The sequence below is a fragment of the Lithobates pipiens genome, unplaced genomic scaffold (genome assembly GCF_037356315.1).
Source record: "Lithobates pipiens isolate NorthernLeopardFrog02 unplaced genomic scaffold, aLitPip1_a1.2 Scaffold_18, whole genome shotgun sequence".
NCBI classification, from domain to species: Eukaryota; Metazoa; Chordata; class Amphibia; order Anura; family Ranidae; genus Lithobates; species Lithobates pipiens.
The window spans coordinates 549096067-549123090 of NW_027507758.1; the positions used below are offsets into that span (position 1 = coordinate 549096067).

At 44.0% G+C, this 27024-nt stretch overlaps 1 protein-coding gene across 1 annotated transcript in view; it reads left to right on the forward strand.

Moving 5' to 3' along the window:
• Positions 1-27024, forward strand: part of MFSD2B (MFSD2 lysolipid transporter B, sphingolipid) — a 90884-nt gene that overhangs the window by 20388 nt on the left and 43472 nt on the right. Inside the window, exons 2-3 of the mRNA XM_077488863.1 lie at positions 2248-2370; positions 13798-13922. Coding sequence (XP_077344989.1) covers positions 2248-2370; positions 13798-13922 — 248 coding nt within the window. The remainder of the gene's footprint in view (positions 1-2247; positions 2371-13797; positions 13923-27024) is intronic.

A 27024-nucleotide genomic window follows, 5' to 3' on the forward strand; every position in this document is an offset into this window, starting at 1 on the left:
GAGCCAGCCTCAGAGCAGCATAGTTTTTTTTATTTTGAGTGGGTTGATGGCGGAGGAGGATGAAGAAGAAGAATTCGGTGAATGGAGGAGACAGCGGGGGAGAGGACCAGGGGAAGAAGACAGTGGGTTGAGAAGATTGTAGAAAGTAGACAGCGGGGGGAGAAGACTGAAGAAAGAAGACAGCGGGGGGAGAAGACTGGAGAAAGAAGACTGTGGGGAGTGAAGACTGTAGAAAGAAGACTGTGGGGAGTGAAGATTGGAGAAAGAAGACAGCGGGGAGTGAAGACTGGAGAAAGAAGATGGCAGGGGGGAGAAGACTGGAGAAAGAAGACAGCAGGGGGGGAGAAGACTGGAGAAAGAAGACAGTAGGGGTAGAAGACCGGGGGAAGAAGAAGACAGTGGAGAAGACTAGAGGAAGAAAAGAAGACAGCGGGGGGAGAAGACTGAAGGAAGAAGACAGCGGGGGGGAGAAGACCGGAGGAAGAAGACAGTGGGGGGAGAAGACTGGAGAAAGAAGACAGTAGGGGGAGAAGACCGGGGAAGAAGAAGACAGTGGAGGAGAAGACTAGAGGAAGAAAAGAAGACAGCGGGGGGAGAAGACTGAAGGAAGAAGACAGCGGAGGAGAGAAGACCGGAGGAAGAAGTCAGTGGGGGGAGAAGACTGGAGAAAGAAGACAGTAGGGGGAGAAGACTGGGGGAAGAAGAAGACAGTGGAGGAGAAGACTAGAGGAAGAAAAGAAGACAGCGGGGGGAGAAGACTGAAGGAAGAAGACAGCGGGGGAGAGAAGACCAGAGGAAGAAGACAGTGGGGAGGGAAGACTGGAGGAAGAAGACAGCGGGCGGAGAAGACCCGAGGAAGAAGACAGTGGGGAGAGAAGACCAGAGGAAGAAGACAGTGGGGAGGGAAGACCGGAGGAAGAAGACACTTTGGAGCTATGACTGGGGACATTCTTGAATTAATAAAGGACTTGGCAAAAACCGTCTCTTTGTTTTTAGTAATACTACACTTCTTTTTTTGGGTAAATGGGTAGTGGTACAAAGTACTTCATACTCATTCACATAGGAGGAGGGGGCGGGATCTAGTGGCCCCTTTGTTAAAGGGGACTTTCAGATTCCGATAAGCCCCCTGCCCGCGGACGCCCACAACCACCGCCTAGGGTTTTCGGAAAGAGGCCCTTGTCCCCATCAACATGGAACCTTCATATAGTTGTCGTTCCTAAAATATGTCTCAAATTTAATTTTGGCTTGTATAGACTACTGTGGTTGGCTTTACCTTTTGGTTCACTCCTCAGTGTCTCGATGCCCGCCCAGAGAGGCTTCTGCGCGTGAGTTACATCGGTATTTCAGAGGTGCGGACCATATATATATTGAATTAAAATGTGCAAATATTTTCGTACATGGAATGCTAAATGATATATTTATCTATCCACATACCACTGCAACTTTTCCTCTTTCGTCCTGATGAAGCAGTTATGGGAAACGCGTCGACCAATGAGAATTGTTTTCCACAGATTACCATGTTGTAATTCATTTATTAGACCATATATATATGGAATATGATGATGACCGTGGAGAATCAGTTGTAGTGAACATTTGATGTGGTGGTATGGATTTTGTGACCTACAATAGGTCCACAGTGAAACACCCACTATCAGAATAAAATTATTTTCTAAAAATAAGACAAATTATATTACATATCACTTCATCAACTAAAAAATTAACTTCACGTGTATGTAAATCCTTACAATGAACTTGTGTCCACTATTTGCGCCCTTTTGGGCTCCTAAAGATTCCACTGACATTGTTTTGCTATATCTGTTTCATAAGTGCAAAAAATACCTGTTTATTTTATAAGAAATTTTATGAGCTCATAAACTTCTCAGCCTGTACACAGGGTGATGGAAATGGGCAGGGGGGGGGGGGGGGTGATAAGGAGAGGTATGTATTCTTTGTAATATATTTAAAATGAGGTAGGCAGGGCTGACACCACATGCTTGAGAATTCAAAGCATGTCAAAGAGGAAGGGAAGAGCACACTATATTTCTGACACATCATTATTTTTTCTGTACTTGCAGCAAGTTTCAATGTATAAAACAGAAGGAAATGTGAATGTAATTCAGGGATTTGCTATTTTATTTTTTAATTTTGTCTTGACAAAATAAATCTGCAAAAAACATTATAGTTTCTCTTTAAGGTCAATGTCCACACAGAACTCTCTTCAGGGGTTTCTTTCCTTTATTCTTGCAGTTGAGACAACAGAAACTGTCTGTGTTCCGCAAGTGCTGCTACGCTATAGGAGGAGCTCCTAATCAAGTAGCAGGGAGTGCGTCTGCTTTCTTCCTGCAGATCTACCTGTTGGATGTAGCACAGGTAAGTGGTGTTTCTGGCATGCTTTAAGTTTTATATTGAATTTTGAAATGTCAAATTAACAGTGAACTTTTGCCTGAAGCATCCTGATCTATCTGCCATCTCCATAATTGCTTCTTGGTTATTGTATTATCAAATGTTCACTTATGAAGAAAAATTACAACGAATTGGTTGCTATAGATGGTACAATGGTTTCAGATTTCTTGGCTCTATTATCTTGGGCAGGGCTGGGACAGGGGTGGGCAGAAGGGATGGCTGCCCTGGGCACTGTTGTATCATGTGAGGTGGGGGATTTGTGTTGGGAGGGGGAAGTTGGAGGGTGGCAGAGTATAAGAATAGAAGGGGAAATTAGGAGGGGGTTCTAGGAATAATGATTTGGGGGATTTGTGTTGGGAGGGGGGGGGGGGTGGGGGAAGAGGATTTGTGCTAGGAAGGAGGATTTGGGGGGTTTTGTGCTAGATGATATGATATGGTATAAGGGGAGGGGAAATTGTGCTAGGAAGAGACATATTTTCTTTTTTTTTGGGGGGGGGGGGGGGATTTGTGCTAGTAGGGATGATTGAGGAAGATTTGTGATAGGAGGGGAAACTTGGGGGTGAATTTGTGCTAGGAGGGAGGAATAGAAGTGGGGGGAGAGGATTTGTGCTTGTAAGGGACATTTGGGGGTAGAGGATTTGTATTAGGATGGGTGTTTTGGGGGAGGGGGGTTGCAGATTTGGTGAAAGAAAGAGAATTTGTGCTGGCAGTGGGGATTTCAACGGGGGGGGGGGGCAGATTTGTAGTGGGAGGAGGATAAATTTATGCTTAGGGGATATAAGCATGCAGATTAGTGCTCAAATGTGTAATTTTTTTTTGGGGGGGGGGATTTTTGCTGACACATAATGCTCATGGGGGGGAGGGGACGCAGTTTGGTATGTTTGCCCTGGGCGCTATAAGACCTTGTCCTGGCACTGATCTTAGGCATGAGAGTTTTGCCACAAAAACCCGACTCACAAAATTAAATAGGTTTTCAGAAAGTATCTGCAGTATCATAAAAATATATTTTTTTAACACTAAAAAAGAATACTACGCTGAAACAGATAATCACACAATTAAATACGAATAGAGTGGGTGAGCAGTTTTACCTGCCAAAAGATTTATAGTTTTGTTCAGCATGCCGTGGGATCCACACATGCATGCCTGACAGATCCACACAGGTTATACTTAACTGCTCTGTGCAATGATATTGCACAGATAGCACCCTCTTCTGCTCTTTTGGAAGTCCCGTACCAGTACTACTGAATTTTCTGTGGTGCCCTATTAACAACCCAGGTGGTAAGCAGGTACCCATGCATGCGCACTCCTAAGCCACGCCCCCTGCTCCCTCCTCACAGGAGTATGACTGACGGCAGCAGGAACCTATGGCTCATTTCTCCCGTGAGACCACGAAGTGAGGGGAGCCGTAGACAGTAGACAGTAGACATGTGCATTAGTTTTGCCAGTGCCATTAGTACAATTGTAGATGAAGGATGAACAAACTCTGGACAGCCACACTCCGAATCAGATGAAAAGTAAAAAGTGCCTTTATTTCTTCAAAATGAAAAACCTCACATCACACAAATAGCAGCAGCAAAGGGAAAAATATAAAACAAAATCGCTGACGCGTTTCACGCTGACTAGCGCTTACTCATAGCCATTAGTACAATGTCAGTGCCTATTTGTAGCACCAATCATGGTAATAATGTCACTGGTTCCCAAAAAAAAGTGTCAGAAATGTCAGGTTTCCAATCTATCCGCCACAATGTCACAGTTCCACTAAAAAACACTGATCACTGCCATTACTAGTAAAAATAAATAAATAAAAATGCCATAAATCTATTCCCTATTTTGTATATGCTATAACTTTTGGCAAACCAATCAATATACGCTTATTGTTTTGTTTTTGTTTTTAACCAAAAAATATGTAGCAGAATATAAATTGGCCTAAATTGATGAAGAAATTCGATTTCTTTTTTTAAAAAATATTGGCAATGTTTTTTAGCAGAAAATAAAAAATATTGTTTTTTTTTTCAAAATTTACGGTCTTTTTTTCTTTATAGCAAAAACAAAACAAAACAAAACACAGGGGTGATCAAATACCACCAAAAGAAAGCTCTATTTGTGGGAAAAAAAGGACATAAATTGTATTTGGGTACAGCATCGCACAACCATGCAGTTGTCAGCTGAAGTAACACAGTGCCATATCGCTAAAAAATGGCCTGGTCAGGAAGCGGGGTAAATCCTTCCGGTCCTTAAGTGATTAAGGATACTAAATAATTGGATGATTGCACACCTGAGCGATTTTCATCCCATTCATTTCAATGGCCCCTGTTCACATCTGAGTGTTCTATCACCTGAATCAAAATGCATGTCGCTCAAAAAAGTACTTGAGCTTCTTTCTGACAGATTACAGGCGTTTTTGGCCCCAAAGACTTCAATAGAAAACACCAGACCTGAGCGTTTTACGAGAGTTTTCTGCTCCGCCCCTAATTATCCCTCCAGCTCCTTCCCCTAGTGCTTTCTATTGGCTAAACAAAAACACATGAAGCTGTAAAAAGCTTGTAATATGGTTATAAAACTCTTGTAAAAAGCTGCAAAAAAGCTTAAAAAAAAAAAGGCCGGAAAATACCATTAAATCGATACGCTCAGATGTGAATGGAGCTTTTGCCTGGGTTCACACTATAGCACGCTGCGGATCGCACAGGAGCGCTGTGCATCCCTGTTCCCCGTTTCAGCCAAGGACACTGAGCCAAAGATGCACAATGATCGCGGTGATACCTCAAATGTGTGGTTTGAACACCATTTTCATATGCAGGCGCTGCTCACACATGCGTTCACTTCTGCACGTGCGCTCGGTGGGACAGGGCACATTAAAAAAATGTTTTCCTTATTTATTTTACTTTTTATTCTATTTTTTTATACTGTTCTTTAAAAAAAAAATGTGTCACTTTTATTCCTATTACAAGGAATGTAAACATCCCCTGTAATAGAAAAAAAGCATGGCAGGACCTCTTAAATATGAGAGCTGGGGTCAAAAAGTCCTCAGATCTCATATTTACACTAATATGCAATAAAAAAAAATGTTGTTTGAAAAAAAAATAAATAAATTGCCTTTTAAGAGATATGGGTGGAAGTGACACTTTGACGTCACTTCCGCCCTGCAATGGTATGGAGCCGAGCAAGGGCCATCATCCCCTCAGGTCCATACCACAGACCAAGAAGGATCCAATCGCCTCCGCCATTACCGACGGCTCCGGAGCGCGGGGGGCCCCTCTCCTGCCACAGATAAAAGTGATCTTGCGGCAAATCCACCACAGAGACCACTTTTATCTGAAACCTGACCGCCCGCTGAAGCAGAGGATACCAGGGTTATGGCGGGTAGCTGCTGCCATAACAACGATATTCCTCTTAAAATTACCGATGTGTAAAGACGGCGGGCAGTCGGCAAGTGGTTAATTTCAGCCATTTGGCAGTGACAAGCTGGATTTGCACTCAGTTTTTCAGCAGGCAAGTGTGGATCAACCTGGAACAGCATCTGCCCAGTTATTTAAGCTAATATAAGGACAGGATCCATTTACTTATACCAGCTATATTTAAATACATGTAACCATATTAATGATTATGAATACATAGCAGTATTAAATGGTGGTCTTTGTATCTGCTTGGAGTTCAGTTCTAGCTGCCAACCGTACCTGTGTTCTAGCTAGCCACACACGTTACAATCTGATTGTACATTATGGTCTCATGCACACTGGACTTTTTTGCAGCTGCTTCTAGGAGAGGCAGGCATTTTTTTCCCTGCCTGTAAACTCCCCTGCATGTTAGCCTATGTGTTAGACATGTGCGTTTTGTTCCGTACGAATCTCAAATTCGTACGAATTTCCCTAAATTCGTACGTTCGGGAGAATCCAAAATACGAATTTCCATGCGTCCGAATTTTGTACGCAATACGAACTTTTGTTTACGAATTTCGGGTCAGTTGTCGTCGCATGAGGGGCTCCCACCATCCCTGTGCTATGCTGACTTCCTCCTGGGGATGTACCTCTGCTGTGCTCATTATGAGGGGTTTCCACCATTCCTGTGCTGTGCTGACATACTGAGCACAGCAGGGGTACAGCCCCAGGAGGAAGTCAGCACAGCACAGGGATGGTGGGAGCCCCTCATAATGAGCACATGGCTGCCATGCACAGCTGCTCCAGTTTTGATCCCCCGCACTATACGGGGTCACTGGAAATTGTTTGGTGTTACCAAGCATGTGCTCTCCGCACATCCACGGTGACCCCAAACAGTGTGGGGTGATCTATCGAAACTGGAGCAGGCGAAAACTGGACCAGTGGTACATGGCAGACAATCCGCTTCTCTCTTTCATTTTCAAATCTTAACGGAACGAACTGAAGAGAAGCTAATTGGTTGCCATGGGCAACTGCTCCAGATTCTGTTCGCTCCAATTTTGATCAATTTCCCTAAATGTCTTTTTATTTGTTCTAGCAGTCATATGTGTAAATGAGAAGAATGGTGGGGGCACATCAGGGCACATTGGAGCACATCAGGATACATTGGGGCACATCAGGGCATATTGGAGCACATTGGGACACATTGGGGAACATCAGGGCACATTGGAGCACATTGGGGCACATCGGGGCACATCAGGGCATATTGGAGCACATTGGGACACATCGGGGAACATCAGGGCACATTGGGGCACATCAGGGCATATTGGAGCACATTGGGGCACGTTGGGGAACATCAGGGCACATTGGGGAACATCAGGGCACAGCGTTTACCAGCCAGCATGCAGAGTAGCGCAGGAAGCGTGTGTAATAAGTTCTCTCTCCGCTCCTTCCTGGTGGAACCTCCTCTCTTCTCGTCCATCCCAGATGATGTCACAATCAAATAGGGGTAGATGAAAAGCGAGGGGAGGGATTGTGTGGAGGGACAGGGACCAACTACTAAGACCAAATGGCCATCTCTGCTGCAGACAGTCAGTTAAAGGAATGTTCAGAGTGAGGGAGGAGTACCCCAGCTTTGGCAAATTGATTTTCAAAAATGCTAACTGCTCCATTAGCTGGGGGGACAGCTGGGATCTTTGGGGTGACAGGATGTTTTCCGTCACAGAAAACACCCGCTCACTCTGGACACTTGTCGGAGGGCAGAATAGTAGCTCCTTGGCAATATCTGCGAGGGCAGGCCACTCCTCGCTCTTCTCCTGCCAAAAAAACATTGGATCTGTGGTGGGGTGCACTGATGGGGCTGACAAATAGGACATGACAACCTCCTTTGCTGATATGGGTTTCTTGGGGTGCACTATGCTGGAGGTTTCCATTAGGGTGTCAAGTGCCTCAGCCAAGACAGAAGATGCTCCGCTGGCAGGAGCTCTGCTCACTTCACTAGATGATGCATGGGAGAGGGGGTCTTCAATATCTTCTTCCTCCTCTTCCTCTTCTCCCAGCCTTACCATCTGCCTTTCCCTCTGATGCACCCTGTCGATTAGTCTGTCCCGCCATGTTGTCAGAGCACTACACTGCACAGCCATTTTGCCCTTGATGCGAGGGTCACACATGGCAGCCAGCATCAGTTTTGGGCAAGAGGCGGTCAACTCCTGCGTGCGCCTTGCCAACTCCATCAGAAATGTGTTTAGCAGAGCCAACACATCAGGTTGAGGGCCACCACCAGGCAAAGGTTCCTCAGCCGACTTGAACTGCTCCAATTTGCTCTGAAGGTGGTTGAAGAGTGGGAGCTCATGACCAATGCTGGCATCCTCGCGGCTTAGGTGTTCTGTGACAGAGAGGAAAGGTTTGAGGACTGCCACAATCTGCCCAATTATGGCCCAGTCCTCCCTGCCTAAAGGTCTCTCTATGCCAGTGTTTCTCAATTCCAGTCCTCATAGCCCACTAACAGGTCATGTTTTCAGGCTTTCCATTATTTTGCACAGGTGATTTTATCAGTTTCACTGCCTTAGTAATTACCCCAGCTGTTTCATCTGAGGGAAATCCTGAAAACGTGACCTGTTACTGGGCCATGAGGACTGGAATTGAGAAACACTGCTCTATGCCAATGTTATGATCACAGGCCATGGCATGGAGAGCCTTCTGCTGCTCAAGGATGCATTCCAGCATTGCTAGGGTTGAATTCCACCTAGTCCCCACATCCTGTTTTAGGCAGTGTTCTGGAAGGCCTGCCTTCCTCTGTTCCACCCTGAGGAGGTGGCTGTCCCTCACACTCCTATGGAAGTGGCCAGCCATCTTCCGACAAGAGTCCACCACTTTGGACAGCCTTCCATCGCCGCCAGAAATGGTCTCCAGCAACCGAAAACTGTCAGTTACCACCTGGTGGAGAAGGTGGGCTGAGCAGCGCACACCCACAAAGCTGCCATCCCTTACAGCCTTGACCATGTTGCTGCCTCCATCAGTGACAACATAGCCAATATGGTAGTTGCTGTCTGCCTGTCCAAACCACTGCAACAACATTTCCTGCAGGGCTTGCAGGATGTTTTGCGCTGTGTGCTTTTCATCAAGCACCTCAGCGTGCAGGAGGAAGGAACAGTGCCCATGTTTGTCAACTGCTGACGAGGATCCAGATGTTTGAACTACATCATGGGACACCTTGGCCTGCCACCAATGTGCTGTCAGGGATAGGAAGGCATGCTGGGCACTAAACGCACTTCACAGGTCAGTGGTCAGGTGCACTGCCTGTCCACCTGCCCTTCCAATCTCCTCCTTGAGCGCCCGACACAAGACCTGTATAAGGCTGGCACCACAGTTTGGCTGAAGGTCTTACATGATGGCACACGGTACTGTGGTGCAACAGCCTGCATAAATTGCTTGAAGGGCTCACCTTCCACCATGTTGAAAGGTGCTCCTCCAACTGCAATGAGCTGGCCAATCAGGCATGTTATTTTATGCACCTACGCCCGAAACATACCCTTACTCTGAAAGCCACCAAAATCTTCCAGGGTGGCCTGGCTGGTATGGATTGGATGCGGGATGGTAACAGCATTCTTTTCTGCCTTATACTGGCTGGTGGTGCTGGCACTCATGGTGGCTGTGACGGTGCCACTATTGGTTCCCATTTTGGTGTTTGGAGGAGTGGCCATAATACTTTTCTCCCCTAACAGCACTGCATGGTGGTGCGCACGCATGTGCTGGTTCATGCCACTATTACTGAGATGCCCTATGACCTCCCTGCCACAGTGATTGCATTTGGCCTTCTGACCGACACCAATTCTTTTAAAATGCTGCCAAATGCTGGAACGGCAGCCACCACCTCGGACACTGCCTGATGGAATCCCTTCCACTGCAGTGGTCACACTCTCTTTCTGAGGTTCGGCAGGAGCAGGAGGAAGAGACCTGAAAATCTCAGGTATTTTGGGTTCTGTGATGGATTGAGGTCTAATGGTTGCATTGGCCCATTCTGATGCTGGAGGCTTAGAAAGCACTTGGGCAGGGGTCTTTTCAGGAGAAAAAAGTAGTGGGGACTGAGGGGAGATACTTTCTGGGCTGTCGGTGGTGCCAAAATGGGTAGAGGGCTAGAAATTAAATTTGTCTACAACAATGTCAGGAAAGCCTGCTTCCACCTCTTTCACGTTGCCAAGGGAACAGTGATCATTAGAAGCAGTAAACTCTGTCTCCTTGCTGACCACTGCCAAGCTCCCTGTAGTGCTGGTGGTGATGGCACTGGCAGCAATGGTGGTGGTGACATCATCATGAGCCTCGGCCTCCTGACATGTTTCCTGCTGCATGGCCAGGATCTCCAGCTTTGGCTGCACAAATGTATGTGCACTGGGAACCCCTTTGGCCTGCCCTCTTCCATAAAAGGTACCAATGGGCAGCATGCTACCAGCAGCAGTAGCAGAGGTGGTAGCGCCACTTTTGCTATGAATTGTGCTGCTGATTCTAGGAGGTAAATCCTGGAACAGCTGGCGACATGCAAATGTCTGCTGTTTGCCAGGCTCTTTACCACCAGCAGTCTTCACTCCCATTCGCCTCAGCTTTATGGGAGGTGAGCTGAGCTCAGAGGGCGCAGAGACAGAACGTCCCACCTGCTGCTCATGTACACGGCTCATAGCTCTCCCTCTCCCAGCAGCACTCTTACTGCTTTTTTGGCCTTGTTTGTTGCTCATTTTTCCTTGAAAAGTTAGAAAAATGTAGACAAAAAAAAAATATATGATTTTGATTGCAGCAAACTAACACCAAAATTACCAAATGTACAAAAAAAATATTATACCAACAGAAAATAACAAAATATTAACTAAATGAAAGAAGAAATGAGAAAAAAAAAAAAAAAAGATCTCTCAAAACCAACCAAAAAAACGAATAAAACCAGAAACTAAACACTAAGAGATGATACACTCGGAAACTACAACAGATAAAAAAAACTAAGGATTGCAAAGATATTCGCTCAGATGCACAGACAAATAATTGTGTGATCTGCTCCACTACACTAACTAACCCACAAAGGGAAGTCACATGATCGGACCTGCCCTGTAGGCCTAGCAGCAGAAGAAAACCACTGATTGGTCAACCAAGTCACATGTTGTTTCCGTAGTAACGAAATTTGGACATATTGTCATATTGAGGTATATATTTTTTCCTTGAAATTCATTGTAAAGAACGTTCGTACAAGTTAGCGAACCTAACGACAATTCATATTTCGAACAAATTGAAATTGATTTTCAGACACGAAATACGAAGTACGAATTAATTCTAATACGAACCGGAACGGAACAGAATGAAACAAATTTATTGACGGCGCCCATGTCTACTATGTGTCCATGCATACATCCCAGATAGCAAGAATAAGTTGCCACAAATGTGTGGCAGTGTTGAATTGTAAGTCTGTTAACTTGCTGCACATTTTCACTGGCAAGTTGTACACTTGCAGAGCACTTGAAGAACAAGTTCTACTTGACACTTTTCCAATGTGTAGAAAATTTGCGTGACAAGTCTCAAGCAAGAGAAATGTTGAAGTGGTGAGTCTACAGCAAGAGCTCTGCAAGTTTACAGCATGAAGATTCAGCCACAGTGACCCCTGTGGTGGGATGACTATTGCACAACATAACTGAACCAGAACTTGCAGCAGACTTGCAGATAGTTTGCAAAGAAAATTAATCTGGAGTCATGCAATGTGGAGTTGCTGCAATTGTGCTACAAACTTGTGAGGCCTGGCAAGTCTAGCAATAGCTTAGCAAGTCATTTTCAAACTTTCAGCACAATTGCTTGCTATCTGGGGTAGGCATATAGCAGGCTTTTAGAGGCTGGAAAAAGAAAAACATTACCAGTGCATCCAGGAGCAGAAGAGTTTTGGCAGAAAAAACGATTGGCGCTGCTAAAAACACCTAAACGCTAGCCGCGGTTAGCACTTGAGTGTTAATTCATTTCAATTGCCAGAATAAATTATTATTCTTGCTAGTAAAATGAATTAACACCGAAGCTCCTGACACCTGTAAACGCACCTAAAAGCTTGTAAAAGCTTTAGATATTTTTACAAGTTTTTTGCGTCAGGATTTTTTTCTGCCAAAACGCTGCTGCCAGGAGGAAAGGCTTCTAGAAGAGTCTGCGTCCAGTGCATAAGGCCTTATCGGTACACAAACTGGAGAATTGGAAATACTTGACATGTATTCTTTTCAGGTTTAAATTTAAAGACATTCAGAAGTTGAAATCCAACATCCCCAGGAATGTGGTTAGGCAGCCAGCTGCAGAAAATGAATGTCAGTTATGCTGCGTCCTTCGGGTCAGCATCGATTAAAAGCAAATCCAAATCCTGATTGGAGTGTAGCTTTACACAAGCTGGTTTGTTTGTTCACCTGATTGTGTCTGTGTTATGTAGCTTTTGGGAGATTGAAAAAAATGTGTGTGGGTTTACTTTATTTTATGGTGTCTATACAAGCCATGTACACAAATGAAAAGTAGGCAGCAGGCTGACAATAAATATTGATAAGCCTTTTGAAATGACAAGAAAACTTTTTATTTACAGAACTTTTACACTCATTCACATGGTTTACTACAGGTGGCAACCAATGTGTACCTATTTGGTTTTTATAGTTAGGGTTGTAAACACCTTGGGAGGTCGTACCAAATGTTCTTGGAATAGGATGTGTAGAAGTGAACAGAATACAGGTGTACAAAACCTGCCATAAACACCATAGGGGGAGAGTGGGGTTCCATTAGGCTGTCGTGCATTCCCAAAACGACTTATGTGCCATGTCTACATATAAGTTTGTCTATTATTTCTTCCATTATAAGGGTGCCCTTTTATTAGTTATATTAAAGCCCCTCCATTCAGTGTTTTATATCTGTTCTGCTCGCATACTCTGCATCACCAGCATGTTACCCCCCCCCCCCCCCCCCCCAATGACTGTCTCCTTTACTAATAATGATAGCAGCTCATATAATGCCTGCTCTGATAGCTTCTGTCACCGAGAGGTTCCCAGCATCTTGCCAGAGGAGGCTGCTTCATGGCGGCCACTGCACAAACCTGAATCCTTCAAGCTGACACCCAGCACTTCTTACATGCCTGTCTTTCTGGACACTCTGTGGCCGCGTACACACGGGCGGACTGTCCGCCCAACTAGGTTCGTCAAACAGTTTGACAAACAGTCCGTTCAAAATTAGCATGAACGGACTTGACCACACACGACGAACGAACAGTCCGCTGAAAACGTGCGCGATGACGTGAAGGGCACGTATGACGGGACGAGAGATTCTAAGTCCTATACACTGCAATGCAACCTTCGGCGTGTAAATCCTTTCTGAGCATGCACGGAACTTAGTTTGACGAACAAGCCTACACATGAGCGGACTGTCCGCTCAAACCAAGTTTCAGCGGACAGTCTTACGGAAATTCCGAAAAACTTTGTTCGTCAGACTGTCCGCTGAAACTGTCCGCTGAAGCCCACACACGAGCGGACTCTCCGCTGAAACACTGTTCAGCGGACAAAGTTGGACGAACAGTCCGCCCGTGTGTACACGGCCTGTGAGTGCATTATCTATGTTTTTTTCAAATTTGTTCTTACTCAATAAACAAAACTGCACTATTTGCGGTTTTGGAACCTCTCTCCCCTTCCCATATGATGCCTGTGTTTATTCTCCTTACTGGTCGGTGCTGGTGACACCTCTAATTTTACCCCTTTCAAATTAATGGTCAGTGATAATGCCCTCCTTATAAAAGTCCCTTTTAATTCTGGTGGTCACCGAAAAGACCCCCTAATGAAAACCCCTTTACATTGGTGGACAGTCTGTGGAAAGGCCCCTTCAAGTCTTGACCATGTTGGTGTCCTCCTTGGTCTACCATGGTTGCAGGCAGGCAGAGCAGATGACTCAGCTATCAGTCCACTATAGCCATATTGGTTAAGAGATACACTCCAATAGGTTACTTTTCTTTTCGTTACACAGTTAATTCCTGTTTGTTTTACAGATTACGCCTTTTGAAGCCTCCCTGGTTCTCTGCATTGGGAAAATCTGGGGTGGAATCACAGACCCCATTGCCGGATATTGCATTAATAAAAGTAGATGGACAAGAATTGGCCGATTGATGCCATGGTAAGGGATGAACCTTGCCTTCAGACATTGCTAAACCTGTATTTACAATTTTACTATATACACATAATATAACTGGGTACAAACATTTATTGGTAAAGTTGATCCATGGAATATCCGATTGCCTCTCAGAGGATCGGGAAGGATTTTTTCCCCCTGCTGTAGAAAATCGGTTCATGCTTTGCTGGCATGTTTTGCCTTCCTCTGGATCAGCTATGGGTAAAGGATTGTGTATATAGGATTGTATGATTTTTTTTCCTTTTCTTTTTATTGGTTGAACTAGATGGACTTGTGTGTTTTTTCAACCAGACTAACTATGTAACTATGTAACCACTAATATGTAGACTTGGGTTGACTGGGAGGTACAATGTGCAACCTAAACTAAATAGGTTTTCGGCTAAGCCAAACCTCTGGCTGCAGCAGGAAGTGATGCATTTAGCAGGGGTAATTCTATTGTTACTAAATGTGGCAACTTCCTGCTTAGGGACCCTGGTTGTGGGGGAGCTGGCAGCCACCAGCATTCTGACACTCACGACTTGTCCCCACCAGGCCCATTCAACTGTCATGGATTCGGCAGCACAGAGAGTGGGAAAGATTAATATTTGCTATCTTTAATTACAGGTATACCTTTGTTGGGTAATTTTTGTAGAGGGACAAAGTCACTGCATGATTTAGTCATGAGGGGGGATGAGCTCCCAGTTTTCTTGTTCGGAGGTTTGGTGAACTGACAAACTAAATGGGTGTTTGGCCAAGCCAAATCTCCAGCTGCAGTGGGTAGTGAAACATTTAGCAGTGGTATTACTACCACTACTAAGCATGACAGCTTCCTGCCCAGGCTGGTTGTTTGGATTTTAGTGGCCGCTCATGTTCATACAACTAGTGACACCATCCAGCGATGCAAATCCTTGTCAATCATGATTTTGTGAAATTGTCTCCGGAAGTCTTCTGAGAAACCAACAGTTCCGGGAATGTCTCTCTCCTGACTCCCCCATGGCACTCACTGGTTGCTGTTGCTGACCTCCTTGTCACTGCTGTCTATTGCAATTACATTGAGGTCAACAGCAGAAACCAGTGGGAGCTGTGAAGGACCCAGGAGATCAGCACAGTTGGAAGTGTTGGATTCCCAACAGAGTTCAGAGGCCAATTTCACAAGGCAATTGGAGAGGTGTTAGTGCTGCAGACAGTGGGAAAGCTGGGTATTTACAACCTTCTTTTACAGGTTTATGTTTGCTAAGCAACTTTTGTATAGTGACAGGGTTACAACATCCCCTCCATCCTGATCAGTTTTTTTAGAAACCAAAAGGTGATATTTCTAAGGTTGGAAACTCTGAACCCTGTTCGAACTCAGACATTATATGTACAGACGTGCAAGCTGCAGCTTGGTAGGGGTGCACTTTGACATCTTCACCTTGATTGCCAGAAGATCTGGTCCCAGCATTGTTTCATATATGCTTAGTAAATATATACTTTACTTTCCCTTCAATCTGAGTATTTAAAAATAAGCTTCACACTCTGTTTTGTTCATTTTCCACTCCCCTAATATATGGTTTGCTGGGTTATGCTCAATAAGCACACTCAAACACCCAGCGAATCAAAAATGATCCTGTAATGGTCCACCGCTTCCCTGTACTCACCCAGTCCTGCACTGTTGGGAAGGCGTGTCTCTTCCTGGGTTTTGCAGCCTGCCCCTTATGAGGTGAATGCCAGCCCCTGATGATGTGCAGGCCTGTCATCAGTAGACTACAAGAACCAAGAAGATACAGACGGCTCTATGCAGCAGTGCATGTCCATTTGATTCTCACCCAAAGCCTCCTGGGATGGGTGACATGAGTATCCCAGGAGGCCAAAGAAGCCTGGGGGGCCACATCATTCTTACCTAGGCAGAAATTTGGAAGTGGGTAGAAAAGAGGTATTTATAGAAAAAAAATTAAACTTTTGTTTTGCAATTTTTTTGAAAAGGAGAGGGAGAAAGAGTAGTTGTGAGTAGTGCATGTCCACTTTAGTTGAATGCAAGATAATTAGTCAGCAAGGCTTTCATGTAGCTTCTGGGAGGTACAGCAGCCTTGTTAAACAATGCCCTTTCTGGGAACAACAGAACAAGGTGCTAGGGTCCACTTGACTTGATCAAAATCGAGGGCCTTTCAATAGATAAGGATGTGTTCTGCCAAGTGTAAATTGAACATATTCATTTCTGACTGTTGACCTAGGTAGTCCCAAAAGAAACAGTTGTATGCAGAATGTTGTAGTTCATCAATTTACTTAAGGCAGCCAAATGAGGAATGATTTATGATTGGTTGGTTGATTAATTGGTCTATTAGTGGATACTAAGCTTTGCACATTACTCTATTCTTAGTGGATACGTCTTATGCAACTTCCTTGCTGGCAGCTGGGGAGGTCAGAACACTGAGCTTAGGCAGACACTGCTAGAACGGGCTGTTTTCATTATCGCTGCACTTTCAGGCCATGTAAACACCCTCCTCCCTGCACAGCCCATTATGCCACAGAGCATCACAGAACCTCACTCAAAGGTTCCTCATTGTTCCAACGAACTGTTGACCTGCATTGTCCCTTTGTCCTTTGGAGAGGATTCGTTTTGCAGTTCATTCTTTGCAAAATAATCAGGATTTAAAAAAAAAATTGTAATATTGTCACTCATCTGTTCCTAAAAGCTCAAAACTTTTCTTAGCTTTGGTAGTGCGAGGAAGGGTTAAATTCACCTCTTGACTGCCTTATCCCGGGTCAGGAAGTTAAAGGCGAGCTCCAGGCTGGCTTGTAGAAAAGACATACATTAATGCTTCTCTGTATTCATTAAAGAGGTGCTAAACACACACAACATGTATTATTTATTATTATACAGGCTTTATATAGCGCCAACAGTTTGCACAGCGCTTAACAAAATAAAGGCAGACGTTACAGTTACATTACAATTTGGTACAAGAGTAATCAGAGGGCCCTGCTCATTAGAGCTTACAGTTTAAGAACGGAGGGTCAATTGATACAAAAGGTAATAGCTGTTGGGGGGATGAGCTGATGGAGGAAGTAAAACAGTGTTAGTTAGAAGCAGGATAAGCTTCTTTAAAGGGAAGGGTTTTCAGGGATCATCTAAAGATGGATAGATTAGGGGACAGTCGGACAGATAGGGGTAGGGAGTTCCAAAAGATGGGAGAAGCTCTGGAGAAATCCTGGAGGCGAGCATGGGAGGAGGTGACAAGAGAGCTAGAGAGCAGGAGGGAGAACCGACAAGAGCGACTTGGTTGGTATTTTGGGACTAGGTTAGTGATGTAGGTGGAGGAAGTTATGGATGGCTTTGTAAATTATTATTAGTACTTTGAATTGTATTTGTTGGGTGAGGGGAAGCCAGTGGAGGGATTGGTAGAGAGGGGTGGAGGACACTGAATGGTTGGTAAGGTGAATGAGTCTTGCAGTGGCGTTCATTATGGACTGAAGGGGGGATAGTCTATGTGAAGGTAATCCAATGAGGAGGGAGTTGCAGTAGTCGAGGCGAGAGATTACCAGGGAGTGAATTAGAAGCTTGGTGGTGTCATTAGTTAAAAAGGAGCGTATTCTGGAAATGTTGCGGAGGCTAAGGCGGCATGATTTGGACAGGGCTTGTATGTGGGCCTGAAAGGACAGGTCTAAGGTTACCCCTAGCATGTGGGGACGGACTGATAGATGTGCCATTGATCTTGACAGAGAAGTCAGGGGTGGTTTGACATCCAGACTGATATGTCTGTTAGTAAATCAATGATGCGTGAGGAGATTGATGGGGTGAGCTGAGGGGCAGAGAGATAGATTTGGGTGTCATCAGCATATAAATGGTAGTGGAAGCCATTGGAGGCTATCAGCTGACCCAGGGAGGATGTGTAGATCGAAAATAGTAGAGGTCCAAGGACAGAACCGTGGGGGACCCCCAACGATAAGGAGTTGGAGAGGAGGAAGTGGAGTTGTGTCAAAAAAGGTGCAATGAGGGGAGCAAGATTTGAACCAACAGAGTGCAGCCATGGAGACCAAGCAAATTTATTTTTTTGAGGAGGAGGGGGTAGTCAACTGTATCAAAGGCAGCGAGGTCCAAGAGTACGGAATAATGACCGTTGGTTTTGGCTGTTAGTAAGTCGTTTGAGTTTTAGGAGGGCAGTTTCTGTGGAGTGCCGGGGGGCGAAATCCAGACTGAAGGGGATCAAGAGGGTTATTCTCAATGGGGTGGTCGCACAGTTGGTTGTAGACTAAACGTTCAAGGAGATTGGAGGCAAAAGGGAGTAAAGAGATGGGTCTTAGGTTGTTAAGATTGGTGGGGTCTGGTGAGGCCTTTTTTGGTATGGGAGTGACTAGCGCATGTTTTAGAGGGTTGAGGAAGATGCCAGTAGCATGAGAGGTTGAAGATATGAGTTAAAGACTGTAGGATAGAGTCAGATGGTGACCATAGTATTTGAGAAGGAACAGGGTCTAGTGGCCAGGAGGTTAGGTGGGCGTTAGAAAGAGTTTAGTGACTAGCTGGGTTAAAAGAGGGAAGTATTGATTGTGCAGGACGACGAGGATTGTAAAGTGAGGGAGACATCTGTAGAGTCGAGATCTTATTTTGAAGTGATCAGCAATCTCCTGGGCAGTGAGTAAGTTAGTGGGTGGAGGTAATGGAGGACGATATAGAGTAGTAAAGGTAGAAAAGAGTTGACGAGGACTGCGTGAGAGGGTGTTAATGAGAGTGATAAAGTAAGTCTGTTTGGCAGTGTAGAGGCAGGAATAGTATTTTTGGAGGGCAGATTTATATTGGCTGAAATCTTGCTGTGATTTAGTCTTACACCACAGAAATTCAAGAGCGTGGCTAAGTTTTTTGAGGCAAAAATGTAATCTATTGCAGCTTACCAATTCTTAGATGTGGTGGTTGCATTCATTTTATTTATTTTTCTCTTTATTTTTGCCTCGTGATCTTGCTAGTAAGTCTGGTACTTTTTTAATGTTCTTTAACAAACCAAGCTGTCCAGCAGAAATGTCAGAGGGTTGAGACGAACCATTTAGCACTGACAGGGGTGCTTATAATGGTCAGCTTTTATTTATGTAAAATCCTTACCCCCAAAAGGAAATAACTGTTTGCTGGAACGGCTTATAAGGTCTTAGCTGGAGTTTGGCTTTAACTGGTTCCTGACCGTCTCACGTCTATTTACGGGGGCAGAATGGCAGCCCTGCGTGAAACCCTGTACCCATACGGGGTTTCCTTTAAGAGTCGCCAGAGGGCACGCGTGCCTGCTGCACGACGGGGGACCCGACGTGTGAGGTCGTGATTGCCGCTGGCCACGCGCGTTCGCATGCACGAGCGCTAGCACGAGGATTTGTGTGTGTAAACACACAAATCCCTGTGCTGTCAGAGGAGACGTTGTGTGTTCCTAGTAAGTAGGAACAGCGATATGTCTCCTCTCCTACTCAGTCCTATCCCCATACAGTTAGAACACAGAGAGGGAACACACATTTAACCCCTTGATCGCCCCCTAGTGTTAACCCCTACCCTACCAGTGACATTTACACAGTAATCAGTGCATTTTTATAGCTCTGATCACTGTATAAATGTCAGTGGTCCCAAAAATGTGTCAGAGGTGTCCGATCAGGGCCAGATTAAGAACATCATGGGCCTGGTGCTGAGGATTTTGGTGGGGCCTTTAATAAACAATAAATAAATAAAAATGCAAACTATTTTTTGTTATAACAAATTAAATTAAAGAGAGAGAGGGAGGATGAGGGAGAGAAAAAGAGAGAGAGAGAGAGAGAGAGAAAGGGGATAAAAGTGGTGTGAGGGGTAAGGGAGGGAGGATGAGAGAGAAAGGGGGGAATGAGAGAAAGAGGATACGCATGAGCATGCGTGGGAATGACATCAACGCAGCCTGGCCAAGGCAAGTGACCGAAGGCACAGAACCCAGAAGGAAGACCGGGTGAAGATGGAAGTGCCCGGGCCCCGCCGGATTGATCACAGAACAGCACTGGAGGGCACTGGGGTAAGTGTACCCTAATGTGCTAATATGCTGTGCATACTTGTACATTATGGCATAACCTACCCCAGGGCCTCTAAAAAGTAGTAATGTTAGAAAATTTTACTACCGCTTTAATATCACAGGAGCCTCTCATGGGGCCCCCTACTGACCCTGTGGCCCTTTGGCAGTGCCTAAGTACATAGTTGTCAACATTTAAAAAATATTTTCAGGGATGCTTCTTTTTTTACAAGTGCTGTATTTAGAGTAGCTGACATCCCCATGTTCCTCTATACATCACAATAGTAATTACAAAATTAAATAAGTACTAATAATGGGGCAGAACAAATATGAGGACTGTGAGATTTCCTTTAGTTGAACTAACAAAAGTGTTCCCATTCTAGAGCTGGTAATATTGAGGATATTCAGTATAATTTTAAAGAACAGTTTTTGTGGGTAAGAGGCATAGGGGAAGAGTATGGATGGTATAAAAGTGGGAAGTATGTGCAGGTGAGGGAGAGGAATGTGGAGGGTCTAACAGTGGGCACTATGTACATGAGAGGAGTGCAGAGGGTATGGCAGAAGGCACTATGTACAGGAGAGGAGTGTGAAGGGTATGACAGTGGGCAGTATGCACAGCAGAGGAGTGTAGAGGGTATGACATTGGGCACTATGTATAAGAGAAAAGTGTGGAGGGTATTACAGTGGGCAATATGTACAGGAGTGCAGAGGGTGGAGGGAGGGTATGACGGTGGGCACTATGTATAGGAGAGGAGTATGGAGGGTATGACAGTGAGTAGTATGTACAGGAGAGGAGTGTGGAGGGTATGACAGTGGGCACTATGTATAGGAGAGAAGTGTGGAGGGTATGACAGTGGGCACTATGTATAGGAGAGAAGTGTGGAGGGTATGACAGTGGGCACTATGTATAGGAGAGGAGTATGGAGGGTATGACAGTGAGTAGTATGTACAGGAGAGGAGTGTGGAGGGTATGACAGTAGGCACTATGTATAGGAGAGGAGTATGGAGGGTATGACAGTGAGTAGTATGTACAGGAGAGGAGTGTGGAGGGTAGGACAGTGGGCACTATGCATGGGAGAGAAGTGTTGGAGGTATGACAGTGGGCACTATGTATAGGAGAGGAGTATGGAGGGTATGACAGTGAGTAGTATGTACAGGAGAGGAGTGTGGAGGGTATGACGGTGGGCACTATGTATAGGAGAGGAGTGTGGAGGGTACAACAGTGGGCACTATGTACAGGAGAGACGTGTATGACAGTGGGCACTATGTACAGGAGAGAAGTGTGTAGGATATGACAGCAGGCATTATGTATAGGAGAGAAGTGTGGAGGGTATGACAGTGAGCAGTATGTACAGGAGAGAAGTGTGGAGAGTATGACAGTGGGCACTATGTATAGGAGAGAAGTGTGGAGAGTATGACAGCGGGCACTATGTATAGGAGAGGAGGATGAAGTAATCTGGGAAGAAAAAATGTAAAGGTTTGTGGAAGGATGTTTAGGGACCATGTAGTGGTTAAGCAGGCCATACATGGATTGAAATTACACCAATTAAGCAGAGACCAGCCATAGTTGATCTATGTATGGGCTAGCTGGTTTTACACAAGTCAACCTATTAACCAACTTGAGTACAACCAGCCTGTCAGGTTTTCCCCAAAACAATCAGTGCTGCCAGCTATAGTTAGCAACACTAATCATTGTATTCACTGGCAGAACACAATAACACTGCGGGAGTGATTACCCCATTCACAGGTCAGCAGGTGAGAGGGTGTGTGGGGACAGGCTGGGGAGAGATACTAGTCAGTCCCTGGGTAGGCACTGGTTAGTATCAGAGCCAGATACACAAAGGTTACATATGCCACGATCGTTAGAGCGAGAGCAATAATTCTAGCAGTAGACCTCCTCTGTAACTCTAAACATGTAACCTGTAAAAAAATGTAAAGCATCGCTTAGTACACAACAAAAAATCGTGCTAACTTTAGTGTTTTTTTAATGAATGAAAAAAAAAAAGTTTTAAAAATTGCTGCGCAAATATCGTGTAACATAAAAAGTTGCAAAGACCCCCATTTCATTCCATAGGGTGTCTCCTAAAACAATATATAATGCTTGAGGGTTCTGAGTAATTTTCTAGCATAAAAAAATGATGATTTTTACATGTAGGAGAGAAGTCTCAGAATGGGCCTGGGTGACAAGGGGTTAATTATCATAAGTAATATACAAATAATTATTATAAGCACTGTGAGGTCATCCTCTCCGTCTGCTGCAGAGTGTTCCAGCTTGTATTTATACTGCCGCTCTGTATGTAGCTTCTGACAGGCTGCACAAACAGCCCTGTATCTCAGGAACCATAGATGATAGCAGCCCCACATTTTAACCAGTGCTGGAGTGTGTCTTTAGCTACCTACTCCCCAAATGTGGGGTCTCTGTGACTCCTCGAAGTGGGCAAATGAGCCTATCTTGAGAAAGGGGCCTGGAGCTGCAGCTCCAATAGCCCCTATATTAATCCAGCCCTGTGTCCGATCTGTCGCAATGTTGCAGTACAGCTACAAATTGCAGATCACCGCCATTGCTAGTAAACCAATTAATATATGCTTATTACGATTTTTATTTATTTTTTTACCAAAAATATGTAGAAGAATATATTTTGGCCTAAACTGATGAGGAAATTAGTTTTTTTTTTTTTTTTTTAATTTGGGGGATATTTATTGTAGCAAAAAGAAAAAAAATATTTTAATTTTTTTTCAAAATGATCGCTCTTTTTTTGTTTATAGCGCAAAAAATAAAAACCACAGAGGTGATCAAATAGCACCAAAAGAAAGCTCTATTTGTGGGGAAAAAGGACGCAAATTTTGTTTGGGTTCAGCACTGCATGACCGCGCAATTACCAGTTAAAACAACAAAGTGCCAAATTGTAAAAAGTGCTCTGGTCAGGAAGGGGGTAAAACCTTCCGGGCTGAAGTGGTTAAAGTGATTGTAAACAATCGCCTTGTAAAACAACCTATTCAGTTTAAAATAGAAATGAAAGCCAAAACTTTTTTGTATACTGTGCATCCAGAAAGTATTCACAGTTCTTCACTTTTTTATCCGATCTGTCTGCTGCAATGTCGCAGTCCCGCTAAAAATCACAGATCGCCTCCATTACTAGTAAAAAAAAATAAAGAATAAAAATGCCATAAATCTATCCCCTATTTTGTAGACACTATAACTTTTGCACAAACCAATCAATATACGTTTATTGCAATTTTTTTTTTTATACCAAAAATATGTAGAAGAATACATATTGGCCTAAACTGAGGAATACATTTTTTTAAATATTTTTTTTGGATGACAATTTTCTTTGGGTACAGCATTGCATGACCGCGCAATTGTCAGTTAAAGCGACGCAGTGCCGTATTGCAAAAAATGGTCTGGTCATTAAGGGGTAAATCCTTCCGGTCCTTAAGTGGTTAAATCCTCATTTAGCAAAGGGATCCTCTGGTGTAGATGACCAGCTAGCTTCTTCCCACAACACCACTCTCTCAGAATCACAATCCCATCCAATGTAAAGATCAAAGCACCCCCAAGATGATTAAAAAACAAAACAAAAGGAAGCTTCTCATAGTGTAGGAAAATCCATAACACTATTAATTAATAGCAGTAAAACACTCGCAAAGATAAAACCAGCATGTCATAAATACCACTGATGTTTCCAACCTAAATCCTGGTGCGCAATGATGTCATACGTTGTGACTCCACCCTACGTATTTCGTCATTAATAATCTGGCATTATGTATTACATATGTAGCACTAAAGGAGCTGCTGGTTATTTTTGGGATTACCGTTACCTTCTGTTCTCCTTGTGGCACACCCAGGGGATGTCCCGTGGTAAATAGCCCAGTAACTCGAGACTGACAACAGATTCACTTGAATGGATTTTATTTGCAAAACTCAGTCAATTGAACAGTCTTTCAACTTGGGATCAGAGGGTTGGAAAGGAAGTTCAGGTACTCTTAGTGTCAAAGTAAAAAAACCTTTACTTTGACTGCACCCAGAGAATAGCCATTCGCAGCTGGATGATCACTCAGGTTGGACAGTCCCTCTATCACAAGGCCTAGCAGCCAACAAGGTGCTTACTCAGGAACAAGTCTCTGCCACAGACGTTGTTGTAGAACGTACAAAATAATGTCTCTGTCACAGACGTTGTTGTAGAACACGTAGGGAAACTAAGCTTGAAACACTTGTAGGATACCTGGATCTTTCAGCCTGCTTGGTGATATCCACAAGACCGGATTCTCTTGATTACTTCAGCCCTTCCAGGCTCTTGTTAAGAAAACCAACCCGTACGTGGTGTTCTTCTAAATAGTCCTCCCCTGGAATGCTTGCAGTACACTGGGTCTCGCCCGAACCGGAGACGGCACCCAACCACCTCAGAATCCTCCTTTAGTTTCCTTGCCTAGGGCTAGCCAGCCCCGAGGCATTAAAGTTGGGTGGATCTGCACCCCAGGCCATAGCCTTCCTGGGGCCTGGTCAGGAGGACCAGGACCATGAAGTCAGCACATCATACTGGACCGGAACCCTGAACCACGTGACGTCTGCATCTTAAATACCCTCTCCCAGAGGAGACAGCGAGAGCACCACTCCCACTGACCTGGCTCAGAGAGAGAGTAACTTAAACACCTGACCAGACCATAGTTCCATGCCTGCCACAAGAGATAGCACCCCCTGTGGCCAGGCTGAACATCTCACAGTCCAGTCAGACTGATGCTGAAGTCCAATTTAGACAATTATACCTAAACCAAACTGCCGTTTAGGCAAAGTTTAACTTTGAAAAAACACATATTGTGCGTGCTCTTCAGGAGCCGCCACTACACATAGATAAAACCAGCATGTCATAAATACCACTGATGTTTCCAACCTACATCTGGGTATTACATCCTACGTATTTCGTCATTAATAATCCGGCATTATGCATTACATAGGACATAGGACAGGACAGGGCCCACCCAGTGACTGCATTTGAAAGACCAGGAAAAAACCTCTCTCCTGGCAGAGGCAAATGTGCTGCAGGGACCAGAAGGAGCATCCTATTGCAGGAAATATCTCACAAGAACCAAAAGGGGCAATATAACCAAAGCAAAGTTAATCCCATAAAATGTGCACTTTGGGGTCAAAAGTTTGAGGAGGGCTCCTAAAGAATTCCTTAAATCAAATGGTAAATAACACATAAAACATACGGCCCTTACACATGCATTCCATGCACTATACCATAACCCATCTACCAGAATAAGACTACCAGGTTGTAATTCAGATTTCTTCAATATCGGAAGAGGCACTCGACAAGGCTGCCCCCTCTCCCCATTACTTTTCGCTTTAGCGATAGAACCCTTAGCAACAGCTATTCTACTAAACCCTGACCTTAAAGGCTATACTGCAAACAACAACACATATAAATTAAGTATGTACGCAGACGACATGATCCTCTTCCTTACACAACCAAATATCGCCCTACCGAACCTGTTACAAACACTAAACACCTTTGCGTCTTTATCAGGGCTGACAGTAAACGTTTCTAAATCTGTAGGTATGCCGATTATTATCCCATCATCTCAATTAGATACCCTACGCTCTACATTTGATTTTTCCTGGTTATTAGAATCACTCCCCTACCTGGGCATCTTCCTTACCCCTAACATCAATGATTTATATTCCAAAAATTATATACCTTTAATTAATAAATTAAGATCAACCCTCGAAATGTGGAAATCATTTAAAATTTCATTCTTACGCAGAATCACAGCAGTTAAAATGACCATTCTACCAAAAATTTTATATCTATTTAGAGCACAACCAATCAGACTAAATAAAATAATGATCTCAAGATTTCAGACAATTATTAATAAATATGTATGGCTAGACTCTCACCCACGCTTACCCAGACTGGTATTAAACAAACCACAGAGAAATGGAGGATTAGGCCTCCCGGACTTTTGGTTATACTATCTGTCTGCAAGATGGGCTCAAATGGCCCAATGGCATATTTACAACTCTAAAATACCATGGGTCAGATTTGAACAAGTCTATCAAACCACTATCTATCTCTGGCATTCCCTGGGGCAACAAAGTCCCAATAAACACTATTGATGCTCTCAACCAAATAGTCTCACACTCCAATTATGGAAATTACACAATAAAAAATTAAATCTTATTTCTAGATCTCCACCCCATGCCTCCTTTGTAGGAGATCCAAGATTCCCACAGAACAACAATGATGTGGTGGACTTGTCATGGTGGATCAACCATAATCTGACCTCCCTTACGAATTTTATAGAAAACAACAATTTCTCCTCATTTGCATCTCTTAAATTGAAACATCAGATTCTAAATACAGAATTTTGTGGATACTTGCAGATTAGACATTTCTTCAATACGTATTTCCAAACAACAAATCCCCCTCCCCCCTCGTTTTTTGAAAATATCTGTCTTAAAGCACCAAGAAAATCCGGTCTGATTTCAGAAATATATCTTAAGCTTCTCAATCACACTGAAATAACCAAACTCCCATACATGATCAAATGGGAACAGGAAATAAATCTCTTGCTCTCATCTCACGATTGGGACATTTGTATTAGCAATTTACACAAATGCACGAGATCAATCACAGTCAAAGAGACCGCACTAAAATTATTTACCAGATGGTACTATACCCCAGTCAAATTACATTCAATATACCCCACAACACCTCGTACATGCTTCAGAGGCTGTAACTCCCCAGGCTCATTCTCACACATCTTCTGGGACTGTTTCAAAATCACATATATATGGAAACAGTTAGAGAATTTTGCCTCAGTGATCTCAAATAATAATATAAAACTAGCCTTACAGAATTGTCTCCTATATGCCCCTATCCCCTCTCTTTCCACCTACAATATGAGATTGATTCATACAATATGTGTCACAATTCATTGGCTAATTGCTTTCCATTGGAAATCCCATTCCATCCCCTTGGATCATCTTAAAAACAGAATTAACAACATCAATCTGATGGAAAAGATATTCCATATCACACAGAATACCACACATTTATATAGTAAGAAATGGGATCCCTGGTTTAACCATTCTACCTCCTTTTTTAATCCCCCCTGAAATTTTGTCTCCT